Source organism: Mus caroli, unplaced genomic scaffold (assembly GCF_978045245.1).
Source record: "Mus caroli unplaced genomic scaffold, Mus_caroli_1 scaffold_2, whole genome shotgun sequence".
NCBI lineage: Eukaryota > Metazoa > Chordata > Mammalia > Rodentia > Muridae > Mus > Mus caroli.
The window spans coordinates 36,767,223-36,785,726 of record NW_028227257.1 but is presented as its reverse complement, the minus strand read 5'-3'; the positions used below and the strand labels follow the sequence as shown (position 1 = coordinate 36,785,726).

The 18,504-nt window shown below is 40.6% G+C and overlaps 1 protein-coding gene across 1 annotated transcript; it reads right to left on the bottom strand.

The window, feature by feature from the left end:
- Positions 1–4,089: 4,089 nt before the first annotated feature.
- Positions 4,090–4,626, bottom strand: LOC147005793 (ferritin light chain 1-like). The gene has a single exon (XM_085828227.1). It carries the CDS (start codon positions 4,624–4,626, stop codon positions 4,090–4,092), a length of 537 nt encoding a protein of 178 aa, XP_085684353.1.
- Positions 4,627–18,504: the final 13,878 nt, after the last annotated feature.

Genomic DNA, 18,504 nt, shown 5'->3' with positions numbered 1-18,504 from the left:
CATTGTGCTGCTATGTTCTACATCTTGTATTTCATGACCTTGACACTCTTCCATCAAGCTTATTTGCTGTTGTATAGTTCCTCTATTCTAGTACATAGGTAAGTCCTCTGACCATTTGTTATTGAGTTATAAAAATGACTTTAATCTGTAGATTTAAGGCTTTTGTCAGTTATATTGTTTACAAATAGTGTCTCAATCTGTGTATTGAACAATCCTTCTTGCTGTTCATGATACAGAAGTTTTTGTTTTTTGTTTTTTTTTAAGAAGTTAAGTCTATCCAGTTTGTGTGTGTGTGTGTGTATGTATGTGTTATGCTAGGAAATGTTCAACCCACATAAAGATTTTTCCTAGTTTTTTTTCTTTTTTTTTTTTAGGTATTTTCTTCATTTACATTTCCAATGCTATCCCAAAAGTCCCCCAGACCCTCCCCCCACCACCTCCCCCACCCACCCACTTCCACTTCTTGGCCCCAGCATTCTCCTGTACTGAGGCATATAAAGTTTGCAAGGCCAATAGGCCTCTCTTTCCACTGATGGCCAAGTAGGCCATCTTCTGATACATATGCAGCTAGAGACACAAGCTCGGGGGAGAGGGGGTAGTGGTTAGTTCATATTATTGTTCCACCTATAGGGTTGCAGATCCCTTTCGGTCCTTGGGTACTTTCTCTAGCTCATACATTGGGGGCCCTGTGATCCATCCAATGTCTGACTGTGAGCATCCACTTCTGTGTTTCCTAGGCCCCGGCGTAGTCTCACAAGAGAAAGCTGTATCTGGGTCCTTTCAGCAAAATCTTGCTAGTGTATGCAGTGGTGTCAGAATTTGAAGGCTGATTATGGGATGGAACCCGGGTATGGCAGTCTCTACATAGTCCATCCTTTCGTCTCAGCTCCAAACTTTGTCTCTGTAACTCCTTCCATGGGTGTTTTGTTCCAAATTCTAAGAAGGGGCAAAGTGTCCACACTTTGGTCTTCACTCTTCTTGAGTTTCATGTGTTTTACAAATTGTTTCTTATATCATGGGCATTCTAAATTTCTGGGCTAATATCCACTTATCAGTGAGTACATATCATGTGAGTTTTTTTTGTGATTGGGTTACCTCACTCAGGATGATGCCCTCCAGGTCCATCCATTTGCCTAGGAATTTCATAAATTCATTCTTTTTAATAGCTGAATAGTACTCCATTGTGTAAATGTACCACATTTTCTGTATCCATTCCTCTGTTGAGGGGCATCTGGGTTTTTTTCCAGATTCTGGCTATTATAAATAAGGCTGCTATGAACATAGTGGAGCATGTGTCTTTCTTACTAGTTGGAACATCTTCTGGATATATGCCCAGGAGAGGTATTGTGGAATCCTCCGGTAGTACTATGTCCAATTTTCTGAGGAACCACCAGACTGATTTCCAGAGTGGTTGTACAAGCTTGCAATCCCACCAACAATGGAGGAGTGTTCCTCTTTCTCCACATCCTTGCCAACATCTGCTGTCACCTGAATTTTTGATCTTAGCCATTCTGACTGGTGTGAGATGGAATCTCAGGGTTGTTTTGATTTGCATTTCCCTGATGAATAAGGATGCTGAGCATTTTTCAGGTGCTTCTCAAAAATTCGGTATTCCTCAGGTGAGAATTCTTTGTTTAGCTCTGAGCCCCATTATTTAATGGGGTTATTTGATTTTCTGGAGTGCACTTTCTTGAGTTCTTTATATATATTGGATATTAGTCCCCTTTCTGATTTAGGATAGGTAAAGATCATTTCCCATTCTGTTGGTGGCCTTTTTGTCTTATTGACAGTATATTTTGCCTTAGAGAAGCTATGCAGTTTCATGAGGTCCCATTTGTCAATTCTCGATCTTACAGCACAAGCCATTGCTGTTCTATTCAGGAATTTTTCCCCTGCGCCTATATCTTCAAGGCTTTTCCCCACTTTCTCCTCTATAAGTTTCAGTGTCTCTGGTTTTATGTGGAGTTCCTTGATCCACTTAGATTTGACCTTAGTACAAGGAGATAGGAATGGATCAATTTGCATTCTTCTACATGATAACCACCAGTTGTACCAGCACCATTTGTTGGAAATGCTTTCTTTCTTCCACTGGATGGTTTTAGCTCCCTTATAGAAGATCAAGTGACCATAGGTGTGTGGGTTCATTTCTGGGTCTTCAATTCTATTCCATTGGTGTACTCGTCTGTCGCTATACCATTACCATGTAGTTTTTATCACAATTGCTCTGTAGTAAAGCTTTAGGTCAGGCATGGTGATTCTAGCAGAGGTTTTTTTATCCTTGAGAAGAGTTTTTGCTATCCTAGGTTTTTTGTTATTCCAGATGAATTTGCAGATTGCTCTTTCTAATTCGTTGAAGAATTGAGCTGGAATTTTGATGGGGATTGCACTGAATCTGTAGATTGCTTTTGGCAAGATAGCCATTTTTACAATGTTGATCCTGCCAATCCATGAGCATGGGAGATCTTTCCATCTTCTGAGATCTTCTTTAATTTCTTTCTTCAGAGACTTGAAGTTCTTATCATACAGATCTTTCACTTCCTTAGTTAGAGTCAGGCCAAGGTATTTTATATTATTTGTAACTTTTGAGAAGGGTGTTGTTTCACTAATTTCTTTCTCAGCCTGTTTATCCTTTGTGTAGAGAAAGGCCATTGAAATGTTTGAGTTAATTTTATATCCAGCTACTTCATTGAAGCTGTTTATCAGGTTTAGGAGGTCTCTGGAGGAAGTTTTAGGATCACTTATTTATACTATCATATCATCTGCAAAGAGTGATATTTTGACTTCTTTCTTTCCAATTTGTATCTCCTTGATCTCCTTTTGTTGTCGAATTGCTCTGGTAGGATTTCAAGTACAATGTTGAATAGGTAGGGAGAAAGTGGGCAGCCTTGTCTAGTCCCTGATTTTAGTGGGATTACTTCAAGCTTCTAACCATTTACTTTGATGTTGGCTACTGGTTTGCTGTAGATTGCTTTTTATCATGTTTAGATATGGGCCTTGAATTCCTGATCATTTCAAGACTTTTATCGTGAATGGGTGTTGGATTTTCTCAAATGCTTTCTCTGCATCTAATGAGATGATCATGTGGTTTTTGTCTTTGAGTTTGTTTATATAGTGGATTACGTTGATGGATTCCTGTATATTAAACCATCTCTGCATCCCTGGAATAAAACCTGGAATGAGTTGGTTAGAGTACCTTCTGCTTCTATTTTGTGGAATAGTTTGCGAAGAACTAGAATTAGATCTTCTTTGAATGTATGATAGAACTCTGCACTAAACCCATCTGGTGCTGGGATTTTTTTGGTTGGGAAACTATTAATGACTGCTGCTATTTCTTTAGGGCATATAGGACTGTTTAGATCATTAACCTGATCCTGATTTAAATTTGGTACCTGGTATCTGTCTAGAAATTTGTCCATTTCATCCAGGTTCTCCAGTTTTGTTGAGTATAGCCTTTTGTAGAAGGATCTGATGGTGTTTTGGATTTCTTCAGGATCTGTTGTAATGTCTCCCTTTTCATTTCTGATTTTGTTAATTAGGATGCTGCCCCTGTGTTCTCTAGTGAGTCTGGCTAAGGGTTTATCTATCTTATTGATTTTCTCAAAGAACCAGCTCCTTGTTTGGTTGATTCTTTGAATAGTTCTTTTTTTTTTTTTTTTTTTCCTACTTGGTTGTTTCTGCCCCTTAGTTTGATTATTTCCTGCAGTCTAATCCTCTTGGGTGAATTTGCTTTTTTTTTGTTATAGAGCTTTTAGGTGTGTTGTCAAGCTGCTAGTGTGTGCTCTCTCTAGTTTCTTTTTGGAGGCACTCAGAGCTATGAGTTTTCCTCTTAGAAATGCTTTCATTGTGTCACATAAGTTTGGGTATGTTGTAGCTTCATTTTCATTAAACTGTAAAAAGTCTTTAATTTCTTTCTTTATTCTTTCCTTGACCAAGGTATCATTGAGAAGAGTGTTGTTCAGTTTCCACGTGAATATTGGCTTTCTTTCTTCTTTTTTTTTTTTTCTGTCTCAAAAAGCTTTATTTTCACTTGGTCCAAGACTTGACAGAGGCTCCAGGGCAGTTACAAAGCTGCCTAGTGGCTTGAGAGGTTCATTCAGGTGGAGGTCCCAGGGCAGGCTGGTGCATTGCATGGGGGGTAGCCCCTTGGAAGGCACAGAAGCCTCCTAGTCCTGCTTGAGAGTGAGGGTTGCCCATCTTCTTGATGAATTTCACCTCCTTATCCAGGAAGTGGCATTCCAAGTAGTCACAGAGATGAGGGTCTGCGCGGGCAGAACCCAGGGCATGCAGATCCAAGAGGGCCTGGTTCAGGTTCTTCTCCAGGGCCAAGGCGGTTTCCATGGCCTTCCAGGTTTTACCCCATTCATCTTGAGATGGTTTCTGCACATCCTGGAAGAGTACATAGACCCCGTGATCGTTCTGCAACTCGAGGAGACACTCTGCGCCCTCGCGCTTCTCCTCGGCCAGTTCATGGAAGAAGTGGCCTACGTCCTCCAGAGCCATGTCATCTCGATCAAAAACGAAGCCCAGAGAGAGGTAAGTGTAGGAGGCCCGCAGGTGCAAGTTGACCAGGTGGTTCATGGCAGCTTCCACCTTGGTGGAATAATTCTGACAAATCTGAGAGTTCATGGCTGATCCAGAGTAGGAGCTAACCGCCAAGAGACGGTGCAGACTGGTCCTAGGAGCCGAAGACAGCAAGGAGATGGTCCCGGAAGCTGCGACTGGAGAGACTTGTAAGGCGGCTGGAAGCGAGTACAGTGGGAATCCCCGGGCCTGTTCCGTTCAAACACTGTTGAAGCAAGACACAGATCCACGGGAACTCCAAGACGCTGCTCAAATATTGGCTTTCTATTATGTTGCTATTGAAGATCAGCCTTAGGCCACGGTGATCTGATAGGATGCATGGGACAATTTCAATATTTTTGTATCTGTTGAGGCCTGTTTTGTGACTAATTATATGGTCAGTTTTGGAGAAGGTACCATGACGTGCTAGGAAGAAGGTATATCCTTTTGTTTTAGGATAAAATGTTCTGTAGATATCTGTTAAATCCATTTGTTTCATAACTTCTGTTAGTTTCACTGTGTCCCTGTTTAGTTTCTGTTTCCATGATCTGTCCATTGATGAAATTGGTGTGTTGAAGTCTCCTACTATTATTGTGTGAGGTCCAATGTGTGCTTTGAGTTTTACTAAAGTTTCTTTAATGAACGTGGCTGCCCTTGCATTTGGAGCATAGATATTCAGAATTGAGAGTTCCTCTTGGAAGATTTTACCTTTGATGAATATGAAGTGCCCCTCCTTGTCTTTTTTGATAACTTTGGGTTGGAAGTTGATTTTATTAGATATTAGAATGGCTACTCCAGCTTGTTTCTTCAGACCATTTGCTTGGAAAATTGTTTTCCAGCCTTTCATTCTGAGGTAGTGTCTGTCTTTTTCCCTGAGATGGGTTTCCTGTAAGTAGCAAAATGTTGGGTCCTGTTTCTGTAGCCAGTCTGTTAGTCTATGTCTTTTTATTGGGGAAATGAGTCCATTGATATTAAGAGATATTATGGAAAAGTAATTGTTGCTTCCTATTATTTTGTTGTTAGAGTTGGCAATCTGTTCTTGTGGCTGTCTTCTTTTAGGTTTGTTGAAGGATTACTTTCTTGCTTTTTCTAGGATGTGGTTTCCATACTTGTATTTTTTTTTCTGTTATTATCCTTTGAAGGGCTGGATTTTGGATTTGTGGAAAGATAATGTGTGTATTTGATTTTGTCATGGAATACTTTGGTTTCTCAATCTATGGTAATTGAAAATTTGGCTGGGTATAGTAGCCTGAGCTGGCTACTATACTTGTATTTTTTTTTCTGTTATTATCCTTTGAAGGGCTGGATTTTGGATTTGTGGAAAGATAATGTGTGTATTTGATTTTGTCATGGAATACTTTGGTTTCTCAATCTATGGTAATTGAAAATTTGGCTGGGTATAGTAGCCTGAGCTGGCATTTGTGTTCTCTTAGTGTCTGTATAACATCTGTTCAGGATCTTCTGGCTTTCATAGTCTCTGGTGAAAAATCTGTTATAATTCTGATAGGCCTGCCTTCATATGTTACTTGACCTTTTTCCCTTACTGCTTTTAATATTCTATCCTTATTTAGTGCATTTGTTGTTCTGATTATTATGTGTCGGGAGGAATTTCTTTTCTGGTCCAGTCTATTTGGGGTTTTGTAGGCTTCTTGTATGTTCATGGGCATCTCTTTCTTTAGGTTTGGGAAGTTTCCTTCTATAATTTTGTTGAAGATATTTGCTGGCCCTTTAAGTTGAAAATCTTCATTCTCTTCTACTCCTATTATCCGTAGGTTTGGTCTTCTCATTGTGTCCTGGATTTCCTGGATGTTTTGAGTTAGGATCTTTTTGCCTTTTGCATTTTCTTTGATTGTTGTGCCGATGTTCTCTATGGAATCTTCTGCACCTGAGATTCTCTGTTCCATGTCTTGTATTCTGTTGCTGATTATTGCATCTATGGTTCCAGATTTCTTTCCTAGGGTTTCTATCTCCAGTGTTGCCTCACTTTGTGTTTTCTTTATTGTGTCTACTTACCTTTTTAGGTCTAGTATGGTTTTGTTCATTTCCATCATCTGTTTGGATGTGTTTTCCTGTTTTTCTTTAAGGACTTCTATCTGTTTGGTTGTGTTTTACTGTTTTTCTTTAAGGACTTGTAACTCTTTAGCTGTGTTCTCCTGTATTTCTTTAAGTGAGTTACCAAAGTCCTTCTTGATGTCCTCTACCATCATCATGAGATATGCTATTAAATCCAGGTCTAGCTTTTCGGGTGTTTGGGGTGCCCTGGACTGGCTGAGGTGGGAGTGCTGGGTTCTGATGATGGTGAGTGGTCTTGGTTTCTGTTAGTAAGATTCTTATATTTGCCTTTCGCCATCTGGTAATCTCTGGAGTTAGTTGTTATAGTTGTCTCTGGTTGGAGCTTGTTCCTCTTGTGATTCTGTTAGCCTCTATCAGAGACCTGGGAGACTAGCTCTCTCCTGAGTTTCAGTGGTTAGAGCACTCTTTGCAGGCAAACTCTCCTCTTGCTGGGAAGGTGCAAAGATATCTGGCATACGGACCTGCCTTCTGGCAGAAGATGAAGACCCAAAACAGGGCCTGTCCCAGAAGCTGTTAGCTTATGTAGTCCACACTCTCACCTGCACAGACTAGTCTCGGCGGGATCCAGGAACTAAGATGGCTCCCCCACGTGCTCCAACAAAGCCATCCTGGGTGGGGTGGACACCTCTCCTCTGGCAGGGAAGGTGCCGGGATGTCTGGAGCCCGAAACAGGGTCTGCCTCAGAAGCTGTGTGGTTTCTGCCTGTCCCAGAAGGTGTTAGCCTCTGTAGTCCACGCTCTTACCTGTGCAGACTAGTCTTGGCAAGATCCGGGCAGATTTTTCCTAGTTTTACAGTTTGTGGCTTTACATTTAATTTTCTGGAGTATGTGAGATATGTAATTTGTAGCTGTCTTTATTGTTATTGGTTATTACTAAAAATAACTTAATTTCCTTGCCTGGGGAATATATTATGGCATTTTTATACACTGGACATAAAATGTTCTTTATAGTTACATGCAATGGTAAGTGCTAAGCAAGGTGAAGGAAGTCAGGAACTCAAGGCTTCCTGTTCTCATACATTCATTTCTTGTTTTTGAAAAGGAAAAACTAAAAAGACAGACAACATGCCAGTGATTGCAGAGAATTAGAATCATGGAAAAAGGGCTGTGTTCAATGAGAGAGAGGAAAGTTATGGGTAATGGTGGAACTGTTGCATGCTTTCATTGTGGCTGTGGCTGCATGACAGTATGTTTGTCAAAACTCGTGGAATTATACACAAGGTTAAAGGACTTTATATGTTAAGAGAAAATAACTGAGTTGAATACTCATTGCAATTAATGAATGAACACTCACATGTCATCACTCATTTTGAACCCATATTTTTTGTGGTAGACATTCTATGAGTTTGGAAAAACTTAAAATAGCATGTGAGCTCATCGTGCATAACATTATTACTTTGATGGTGGTGGGGTGCTAAAATGGAAGATTAGGCAATGTTGGATGCTGAGACTTTATATAAGATATTTACTTACCTTCTCAGGTTTGCTATGAACCTACAACTTTAAAAATAACATCTTTAAAAAATAAATAAAAAATAACATCTTTAAAATAGCTAAAGTAAACCATCATTTGGTAAAATAATAAAAATAAGTAAAACAGACCAGCAGCCTTTTGCTGCTCATCCCCTGGACTATTCCCCCGCCCAGCCCTACCTGCCCTTGGGGAGTGGGGGTGAGGTGGCAGAGTCAAGGAGTGACTCCAGGGGCAGCTGAGAAGTGCTGTAGCAAGCTTATCTGAACACTGCTGCAAGGTCCTTTAATATTCTCCACCTGCACGCATTGGTTCCGGTAAAGCACCTCTTCTGAACAGCAGTTCCTGATTGGCTGGCACGGTCTGCCCAGCATCCTTGGTCTATCAGGCAGTTCTCAATTAGGACCCTGAAGAAGATGCTGGCTGTTTACATAGAGATAGCCCTGCTGTTCTTGCTACAGCCTTTTTATTCATAGGTTAAGACCAATGGCTGTGCTGTGACTAGATTCATCTCTACCTCTCATAACTTGGGTACATCAGGCTTCATTTCTTCCTCCTCCTCTTCTTCCTCCTCCTTCTCCTCTTTCTACTTTATCTTCTTCTATTCCTTTCCCCATGAATCTGTTTATTTATTTATTCACTTTATATCCCTATGGAAACCCCTCTCTTCTCTCCTCCCAGTCTCACCCTACCACCCCCTTTCCCATTTTTGCTTCCCCTTCTCCTCAGAGAAAGGGAGCCCCCATATCAACACACCTGGTACCTCAGGTCCCATCATGACTAGACACATCCTTGATCACTGAGGCCAGACAAGGCAGCCCAACTAGGGGAAGTGCTTCCTACTCGGGGAATTTGCATCACCACTCCCCCTGACTAGATACTTATCCCCTAGATCCATGGCCCACAAGATATGTATTATGTGTCCTGGGGCACCAAATCCAATTTGTTCTGGTGCACAGGGATATTTCAGAAGTCATGGGGAGTTCAGGGACAGTCTCTGTGCACATCACAGACTGCTAGCCAACACTGTTGACTATTATTAGGTTCAACATTAGATGGAGCAACACTACTTTTGATGGCTGTATGGTTTTCAAAAAGAACATGTTCCATCTTGGAAACTAAGAAGCAACTACTGTTTGAAATTCAATAGACAAAAGGCAAAGGGAAGGGGTATTGACCAGTCTGATTCTGCAGATGGAGACATTGTGTCAAGCCTAAGAAGACACTGATGCCATTGTGAAGTAATTGTGGCCATTGAGGATAAAAATTAATTTAAATTGTTTTCTTTTTCTTTTTTCTTTTTATTAATTATTTTATTTGTTTACATTTCAAATGACAGCCCCATTCCAGATTACCCCTCCACAACATCCCTATCCCATTCCCCTTCTCCCCTCCCTTTTGCCTCTATGAGGGTGTTCCTTCACCCACTCACCCTCTCCTGTCTCACCCATCTAGCATCCCCCTATGCTGGGGCATCAAACCTCCATAGGATCAAGGGCCTCCCTTCCTAATGATGTCAGATAAGACCACCCTCAACTACATATGTACCATGGGTCCCTCCATGTGTACTCTTTGGCTGGTGGTTTAGTCCCTGGCAGCTCTAGTGGTCTGGTTGGTTGATATTGTTCTTACTATGGGGTTGCAATCCCCTTTAGCTCCTTCAGTCCGTCACCTAGCTCTTCCATTGGGGTCTCCAGGCTCAGTGTGTTGGTTTTTAGAGTGAGGTAAGTCATGTTCTTTCAGAGATCACCCTAAGGTCTCTGTCTCCTCAGTTTGTGACCAGTGGTAGAGTCAACCCTCTATGGGAAGTCACCTTCCCAAACTCATGGACAGGGGGAAAAGGACAGGTGTTTGCATGATGATGCAAGTTCTCAAGCTTCAGATTACTGAGGAAGTAGAACTACAAAACCATCTTCAAGAGCATCTTGAAAATAAGACAACTCAATGCCAGAAAGCCTGGCACTTCAGGCATACAAGATTATATAAGAAGTATTTTCTCTTTCGTGACCAGGAGAACCCATCTGAAATGTTCACGATGTACATCAAATGCAGACTGATGAGTTCATCAACTAAAATTTGGAAAATTCATATCTCTTGATTTCAGCCACTTCAGAGGTTCCATTTATCATTAGGTCCTTGATAAATAGTAGTTGAATTTAATTATCCATTCATCATTCTACTAAATTGAAGCATAGATTAATCTGTTTCACTTCGAATTTTATAATCTAAAAGGTGATAATTCATACAAAAAACTAGAACGTGACTCTTCGTGCATGTAAACAGAAGGAGAAATCAGCTTGGAGCAGAAGAAAAAGGTTTTATTGGTGAGTCAAAACTTAAACTGGTTCCTGGATCCAATGACGCACTTCTTGAAATTGTGTGTGTGTGTGTGTTGTATATGTATGGTCCATATATGTGAATACTAGAGTGGAACTTCAGATACCTTCTTCTATTATGCTCTGCCTTAGTCTCTTGAGGCAGCCTTTCACTGAATTTGGATGCTCTCCCACTGTTTTGGGTTAGCTGGTCGTGTGGTCAATCCAGTTATCCAAAGATCAGTGATCTTTTAGAATCTATCAGACTCACTCCATTTTCTAGTACTTGGATAGCACAGCTCTGTTGTTGTTTGTTTGGTTTGGTTTTTTGTTTGTTTATTTGTTTTTATTTATATAGGTGCTGGAGATCTGAACTCAAGTCCTCATTCTTGGAGAGAAAGCGCAATTAAACTCTGTCTCCTCAGGCTTAGGATGGCATATATTTAAGGTGAAAAGGATTTTATAATGTTGAGGTGTTCACGTTCGTTGTTTATTTCATTCTGTTGAAATAAAGGGCTTTGAATGTCAGCTATATACACCTGTTTCTCTTCTGGAGATAGTCTAGTTAGTTCTTGGCTGACTGTTGTGTTTTGATGCCAGTATTCTATTTTTCTTAAATAGTTTCAGTACAAGGCTTACTTTTGATGGGTCTATGCTCAGGGCCCACTTACTTGTTTTAAATCTTTGCTCCTCAAAAATGGTTCTTTTTGTTATATTTAAATTTCTCATGCAATTATCCTTTACTCAATATTTTATTTCTTCTTTTTTAAAGATTTATTTATTATTATATCTAAGTACACTGTAGCTGTCTTCAGATACACCAGAGGGTGTCAGATCTCATTACGGATGGTTGTGAGCCACCATGTGGTTGCTGGGATTTGAACTCAGGACCTTCCGAAGAACAGTCTGTGCTCTTAACCACTGAGCCATCTCTCCAGCCCAATATTCTATTTCTTCTGTCCTTATCTTAACTCCATATTCCTTGGAGACAAGAAGCCTCAGGTATGTTACTGAGCCCTCTGAAACATGGCAGAGTTCTTGCCCCTGTCTGGTGCTCAGCGGGTTTGTTGGCCTCAGGGAAGGACTTCTCGCAGTTTCTCCTGCTACTTGCTCTCTTCTCTTTTGTGTTGTCTCCAGAACCGAACCTTGCCTGCTTTGCCATCATTTGCTAATTCAGAGCCTTGCTAACTGGATTCCCAACTGCTTTGAAAATGCTCTGCCTCAATGCCAGAAGGTACACGTGGCATTTACTCAAAACTATTGTGAGAGCAACTGATGGTGTTTACAGTTGGAGGGACAGTTGAAGGCATCATTTTCTATTCAGGAGCGAGTAAACAAAATAGGGTCTTTTCTGTCTGCAGTGTGTTGTCCTTGGAAATGCCTGTTTAGCCTGGAGGAGAACAATAGGCTTAACTTCCTCTCATCTTCAGCTTTCTACTTGACTCCAGCCTCCCGCATTGCTACTTGGAAGAAAACCGGAGTCCAACAGCTTCAATTTAATACTTATTTTTAATAAAAACATTCTAAGTACATACTATATTGTATGAAAGAAAACTTAAAAATAAAGACTATTTCCCCCAAAGTACAGCTGATCAGGCTTCCTTTCCCAGAGACCATCGCTCTTACTGGCTTCATGTGTATTCTTTCAGTTGACTGGAAAAAGAAAAGATCCAATTGTGTGTGTGTGTGTGTGTGTGTGTGTGTGCGCGCGCGCACGCGCGAGCACGGACCACTCACTATACATGCATGAAGGATATAAAGCAGAGGAAAACCTATAGATGATTATTCTCTTTCCATCATGTGGGTTCTGAGCAATGAACCAGGCTGGGTCTTTGTGCTTGGCTCAAGTGCTCTTTACCTACTGAGCTGTCTCAATGGCCTGAAGCTGAATTTTGAATTCTTATTTCACCCAAATGACATATGTCACCATACAATTTAAGTTTTGTCAGTTAACAAGGTGTATTGGAGATACTATTGTTAGGCAGGAGGTTAGCTTTGGCAGTGGGGGTGGGGGGGGATGTTGTTTACCAGTAGAGCATCTCCTAGTAGGACATGAAGACCAATGTGTAGGCCCACATAGGGCCCTGAAACTATATAAAGATAATTGTGCTGGTCAACTAGTGATCAATATCCAGATTGGAGTAGTGGTACACAATGAGGTATGTAGGTCAGTTCAAAGCAGCTTCAGAGACTTCCCCTAAGTAGACTTTTCAATTTTGAGGTACTGAAAACCTTACACATACTCAAGGAGAAGAATTTTTGTTTATTTATTTTTACTTAAAAATTTTTAGACTGTACATTTTGATCATATTCTTTCCTCTCCCCAACTCCTCCAAGATCCTTCCTACCTCTCTACCCAGCCAACTTTGTGTTCTTTCCTCTTGCATCTTTTACATCTATATGAAACATACTAAATTCTGGGTAAAATGGGTTTCTAAGAAGAACACATTCTTATCTAGGGTATTCAAATTCTAGGGGTAAGCACAGGAAGTAGCAACAGAGAGAGGAGAGCTGTCTGCAAGCTTCATGCGCTAGAACTTGACTTTGCTGCTCAGTCGCATCTTTGTTTTTTTTCCTGAAGAGTATATTCTGGCTTGCTTGCTCTAACTAGCTGCCTGACCTATGACTCAGTCTCATGTGAATTCTTCTCTTTGGGGGAGAGAAGAGGACAAGAACTCAGACTGAAACTTGAGACAGAGACCAGAAGGAGCTGGCTTCCTTTTCAACATCAGCATAAACTCCTTTGCAGTGCTTGAATCGTTTTTCTGTTTGCAAATAAATTCTCATTTCTGGAATCAGCCCTCACTACTCAATCAATATTTATACTGTTTAACTATTGTAAGCAGTTCATGCCCTTACATCCATGTCATTTTGCATATCTATCACCATGAAAGATGAATTTTAGCCTTGCTTTTCTGAGCCAGTGACCACGGGTGTTGTTAGCTTTAATTTAGACACAGCATGCCTCTGTATTAGTGCCACCACGCGGTCATGTCTCTTGCTGGATTGGTTTTCATGACTTCCTTTAAACTTGTTACCAAAAGCATTATGAAAAACCAGACTTTGACTGTAGGTTAATTTGTATTTCTGTTACTGTGAAGAAGCCGAACATCATTTCATATGACTGTTTCATAACCTTCTGTTCATGTCCCTTCTCTGTCATTTCCTGTGTTTTTCACCTCAGCGTTATCAACCTGATTCATCAGATCTTTTCTATATTAAGGAAACTGCAACCACTGGCTTTCAGATTAAGGAAATCACTGCCATTTTGTTCATAAATCATTTGGGTTTGGGCTTTGTAACAATGTGATTTTTATTTAGTATAGGTTAAAAAATACAAACATGCACACATACACAAACATAATACACATACACACACATTAAGTCAAAGGTTTCTTAATTGATCCTTCAATTAATAGGTAATTGATCTCCCGCATGCAGAGTTCTTCTTGTATACTAGTTCTCAGCAATATCTGGATTTATTTTTTAGCTTTCTCTTCTGTTTCATGGTGTCTTGTGTTTGGGGGATGGATGGTACCATGATATATGCCTTAATATCTGGTTGGAATAGCTTCCCATGATTCATATTCTGAGTATTTATTTTCTTATTTTTATTTGAATTTCAGAATAAGCTTTAAATAATTCATGATTCATTCTTGAGAAACTCTTTTGGCTATCTATTTTTCATGAGTTAAAATGTGTTGCAAATCTTTATCTTCAAGTAGAAAATACATCTTCATATTCTTGTCTAGCATTTGAATATAATATAACCTGAAAATGACATTTTTCTATCCACTATAGGTTTTTTCCTGCTTTCCATATAGCACTATTTTAGTTTGCGCTATATGTGTAGATGCAGACAGTGGGCTTTTATGTCAGTACCCACAAAACTTGCTGAATTCTGGTTCTGGATTTACTTTCCATTGTATTATTTTGGGATTTCCCAATAGAGAGAGACTGTTCCATTGGATCCATAGTAATCTCAGCATTTTTCCCCTCCATTTAAAAATTATATTTCTTTCTTCTTCAGCTTAAAGGCAATGGCTGGGACTGACAAAATGGTGACAGAGAACAGTAGGACCTGCAGACATGCTTGCCTTGTCATGGTTTTCATGACTTCACCATTAAACAGGAAGTTTACCCATTCATCCGATATAGCAAGGATGTGGTCTTCTTATTTAATTAGGAGGATGTTAGCTTGTTAGTAAAGGTGATCAGCAGATATTACTAAGTGCCTTTCAGTATCGGAGAAGTCATGTTATTCTTTTGCCAATTAATATGTTTCAATGTGACAATTGAACATTGTGACAATTCTCTCAACATGGAAGCAACCCTGAACTCCCAGAGTAAGTGCAACTAAGCCACATGACCTTGCTCTTTTGGTGCATTCTTGGATGATTTTTGGTAATGATTTATTTAGATGTGGGCATCAAGTTTTGACATAGCTATTATTTGTGAATAGAATTTAGACTTCCTTTATCAGTGGTTTGAAAATGTTTCAATGTCTTTAATAGTTTCATAGAACTCTGTGTTAAGATGGCAAAGTGAAAATCCGGGTGTGCTTCCTGATGTAGAGAGTCGGTGCCAGAAGTGGCCTAAGGAGGCAGAACTCCAAATGGGATTTTGGATCTTGGCCATCTACAGCCTGGCTGGCAATAGTAACTCCATTGCTCCATATGGGGACAGAGATGAGAGTCCTCAGTGCATTGCACAGTAACAGTGTAGTGATTAAGTTTTTGCAATTGGTGACCTGGGGTATGGTTCTTGTAGAACAGAACACTCTGGCAGGTATAACATGTCAAACCTTTGAGAGGCACTGGGGAAGTAGTAATTATAATGACTATGGAATTGGATGTCACTTGCTACATAAAAATGATGCATGGGGAAATTCAATAAAAGGTCAAAAGAGATTAGTCATCAGTTTATGGAAAGATGTGAAAGTCAGCGGCCCTTCCTTGCCATTGTGTAAAAGAACAATAAAAATCTGAGGAACAGGTACAAGTCTTCTCTTAAAGGATAGCATAGATCCAGAGATGTGGGAGACCTTTCAGTTACCTGGACAGTCTGTGGCAACACTAGGTCCACCTACCATTCTGAAGATGTTATGCTATTTGGGCTAACATAATAAGAACAAGGTGGGGATGTGTGTTTCTGAGGTGGGAGAAATTCAACGAACATTCCAGAGACTCTCATATCTATGAAATTTGGGGTACCCTGTGATTTGTGTACCTGTGGGATATTCTTAAGCACAGACTCCTCACCTTTGTACATTTGGAAAGGAGCCCGATCCCTGGCAGGTCTTTGTGAGATTCTACAAGCTTGTCCAACAGTTTCCAGAGCTCTCAACCTCACACACTGGATGACAGGGAAGGATGCCAGTTTCAAGTGGATTCCAATTTAACAGACCCCAGCAGATCCAGGATGCAGACTAAAAACCCAGCTGCTTGGCCCATATGTTCCTTCTAACCTTCAAACATTAGAGAAACATCTGAGGGCAAATTATATCACGAGAACCTTACCATCTCTACTAAGAAAATCAACATCTACCCAAAGAAGTCTAAACAAGGCCTGCTTTCCTCACCAGAGTCTTCATTTTCAATAGTCTATATTAACACAGAGATGTGCATACTATGAGAAACAACTTCTTTCACACTCCTCCCTTCTTGGTAGGAAACAAGCCTCGGACAATGGGATTCAACCTAACCATGGGACCTCATGTGATTATCATGATGTGGGTTCATTACACTCCCAAATGACCAGGCTAGACAGCTGACACCTAGCTTCTGTAAGCCAGAAGCCTCATAAGTACAATTAGACATATGTCTAAGTGTAAGTAGGGGCAAAAGGAACCGAGAACATGACTGATGTCCTGGCAATAAATCCTCTCCTTCAGCTCCCACCTATGGTGGCAGCACATTCACATGGGCAGACCATACATGACTAGCAAACAAAAAAGAAAAGGGTGGATCTAATAACCCTACAGAGTAAAATCAAAGGGTCACACATTTGGGTAGTGATCCTGGTCACTTTTTGTAAATAGAGACATACCCATGAACACCCCGTACACACACACACACACACACACACACACACACACACACACCACACACACACACATACACTGACACTAATAACACACATACACACATACATTGCTACCACATACACATACACACTGACACTGGCACCACACCACACACACACACACAAACACACACACACTATTCATCATCAAAGGGAGTAGTTCTATTAAGTTGGACAGGGGTTTAAGATGACAATGGCTTAAAGGTTAAGTATGAGAAGGGCCAACTAGTGTCATGGACTGACAGAATATGCATGCTGTGTTGTTTTCTGTCTTGCAAAGAAACCACCTTCTATATCACAGTCACAAAACAAGTGTCACTGCAGACCAGCTCACACCTCAAAGGGAATAAGAAGTCATGTATCCAGAGCCAAATATGAGTGGCCTTAGGCCTGGAACACAGATTCAGCTTGTTCTTAATGACATACTTCAAAGTGGAAGCTGCTAGTCCAAGCTTACAGTCACAGAACCAAATAGTCCCATTAATCCGAGCATTTGCCAAATACATAAGTGGAAAGACCAGGTAGCTGGGTTTATAGAAAAGTACAAAACTCTCTGCTATATATTTTAGGTGTTCATTTATAGGTTTCGTGTTTAGGGGATGGTAGTGGTCTATATTTTGGGTGTTCATTGGTAGTTTTTTTGGGTTTGGGGGATGGTAGTGGTCTATTACATTAATCTATTCCAACAGTCTTACCTGATAGTTGAAAGGATGCTACACAAGACACAGAAGTGATAATAAATGGTTATTAAAGGAACTAAAGAAAAATCCATAATCATTTGGCTCTGGAACATTCCATCTGTCCACTATTCTGATATTCTAATTTAGTTGGTCCTACAAAGGCATGACTATTTTTTGCTTGTTTGTTTTTGTTGTTGTTTTGAAACCTCAGTTCCCACAACCAAGTGGACAGAATGACTTGGGTCTATGTGGCCCTTCGTGGCATTGGCTATTCCACTGCTGACATGATGAGCACATGAGTCGAAGCACCAAGGAAGAAGGAAATAGATGGACTCAGAGCACAGAATCCTACAGGCCAGCTCATTAGCTGTAAAAGAGCCGAAGTGGAGGATCAGGAATCATGGGGTCCACTGGTGCTGCCAAGTAGAGCATCATTCAGGCAGCCTCATTTCGACTTCTGGAGGAGACACTGGGGACCCCTGCCTCTGTGGTGCATCTCCTTACAAGATAAAGCACACAACCTCAGTTGGTATGTCCATCACAGATATAATTCACATGTTACAAACTCTGGGGCAGATAGATACAGGGCTGTTCTCACCTTACCACTCTGGATGGCCTGTGTTAAGAATCAGTTTGTGCTTTCTGTTCCTGTAATTCTAACTTCTGCAGGTTTTGAGATTTGGGCTTTCAGCATTGTAATGCTTCCACCAAGAGACAGTAAGAATCCCTTTATCTTCGTCTGATCACTTCTGATTTGTGTGTGTGTGTGTGTGTGTGTGTGTGTGTGTGTGTGTGTGTGTGTGTGAAATCACAAGCAAGGAAAGGAGTATTTACTAACTGGCTGGAGTAAGCTTGATCGTCCCAGGAGACAAAGCTGCTGTCATGCCAGGATAGAGATTTGTTTGGCACACAAGGGACTCAGGAGATGTCCTGTCTTCTCTCTGGTTGTCACTGGGAATGGAAAAGAATAGTGATTCCGGCCTCAGGAGACTATGATGCAAAGGGGCTCACACCCTTTGGGGATGGTAGTCTGTGGGGACTCTCAGGTAAATGACCATCTGTTTGTTGGTCGGCTTGCAGCTAGGAAGGATTTAAAAGAAAATACAGAACAATGACGAGGAAGAGTTGTAGCCCTGACAGCAGAATTAAGTTAAGTTTTGCATTTTTCCCAAGAAAATGAATTAATTAGAATTCTGGTGGAGCCATTCTCAGATAAAGCTAGCTTAATTTTTTCCATGATTTTATTTAATATTTGAGATTTTATACATAATCCTTTCCATTCCCCCAACTCCTTCCAGATCCTCCTCCACCTCTCTACCCAA

Bases quoted from the DNA above. Each gene is read 5' to 3' on its own strand.
- LOC147005793 (XM_085828227.1), bottom strand. From the start codon at position 4,626: ATGAACTCTCAGATTTGTCAGAATTATTCCACCAAGGTGGAAGCTGCC.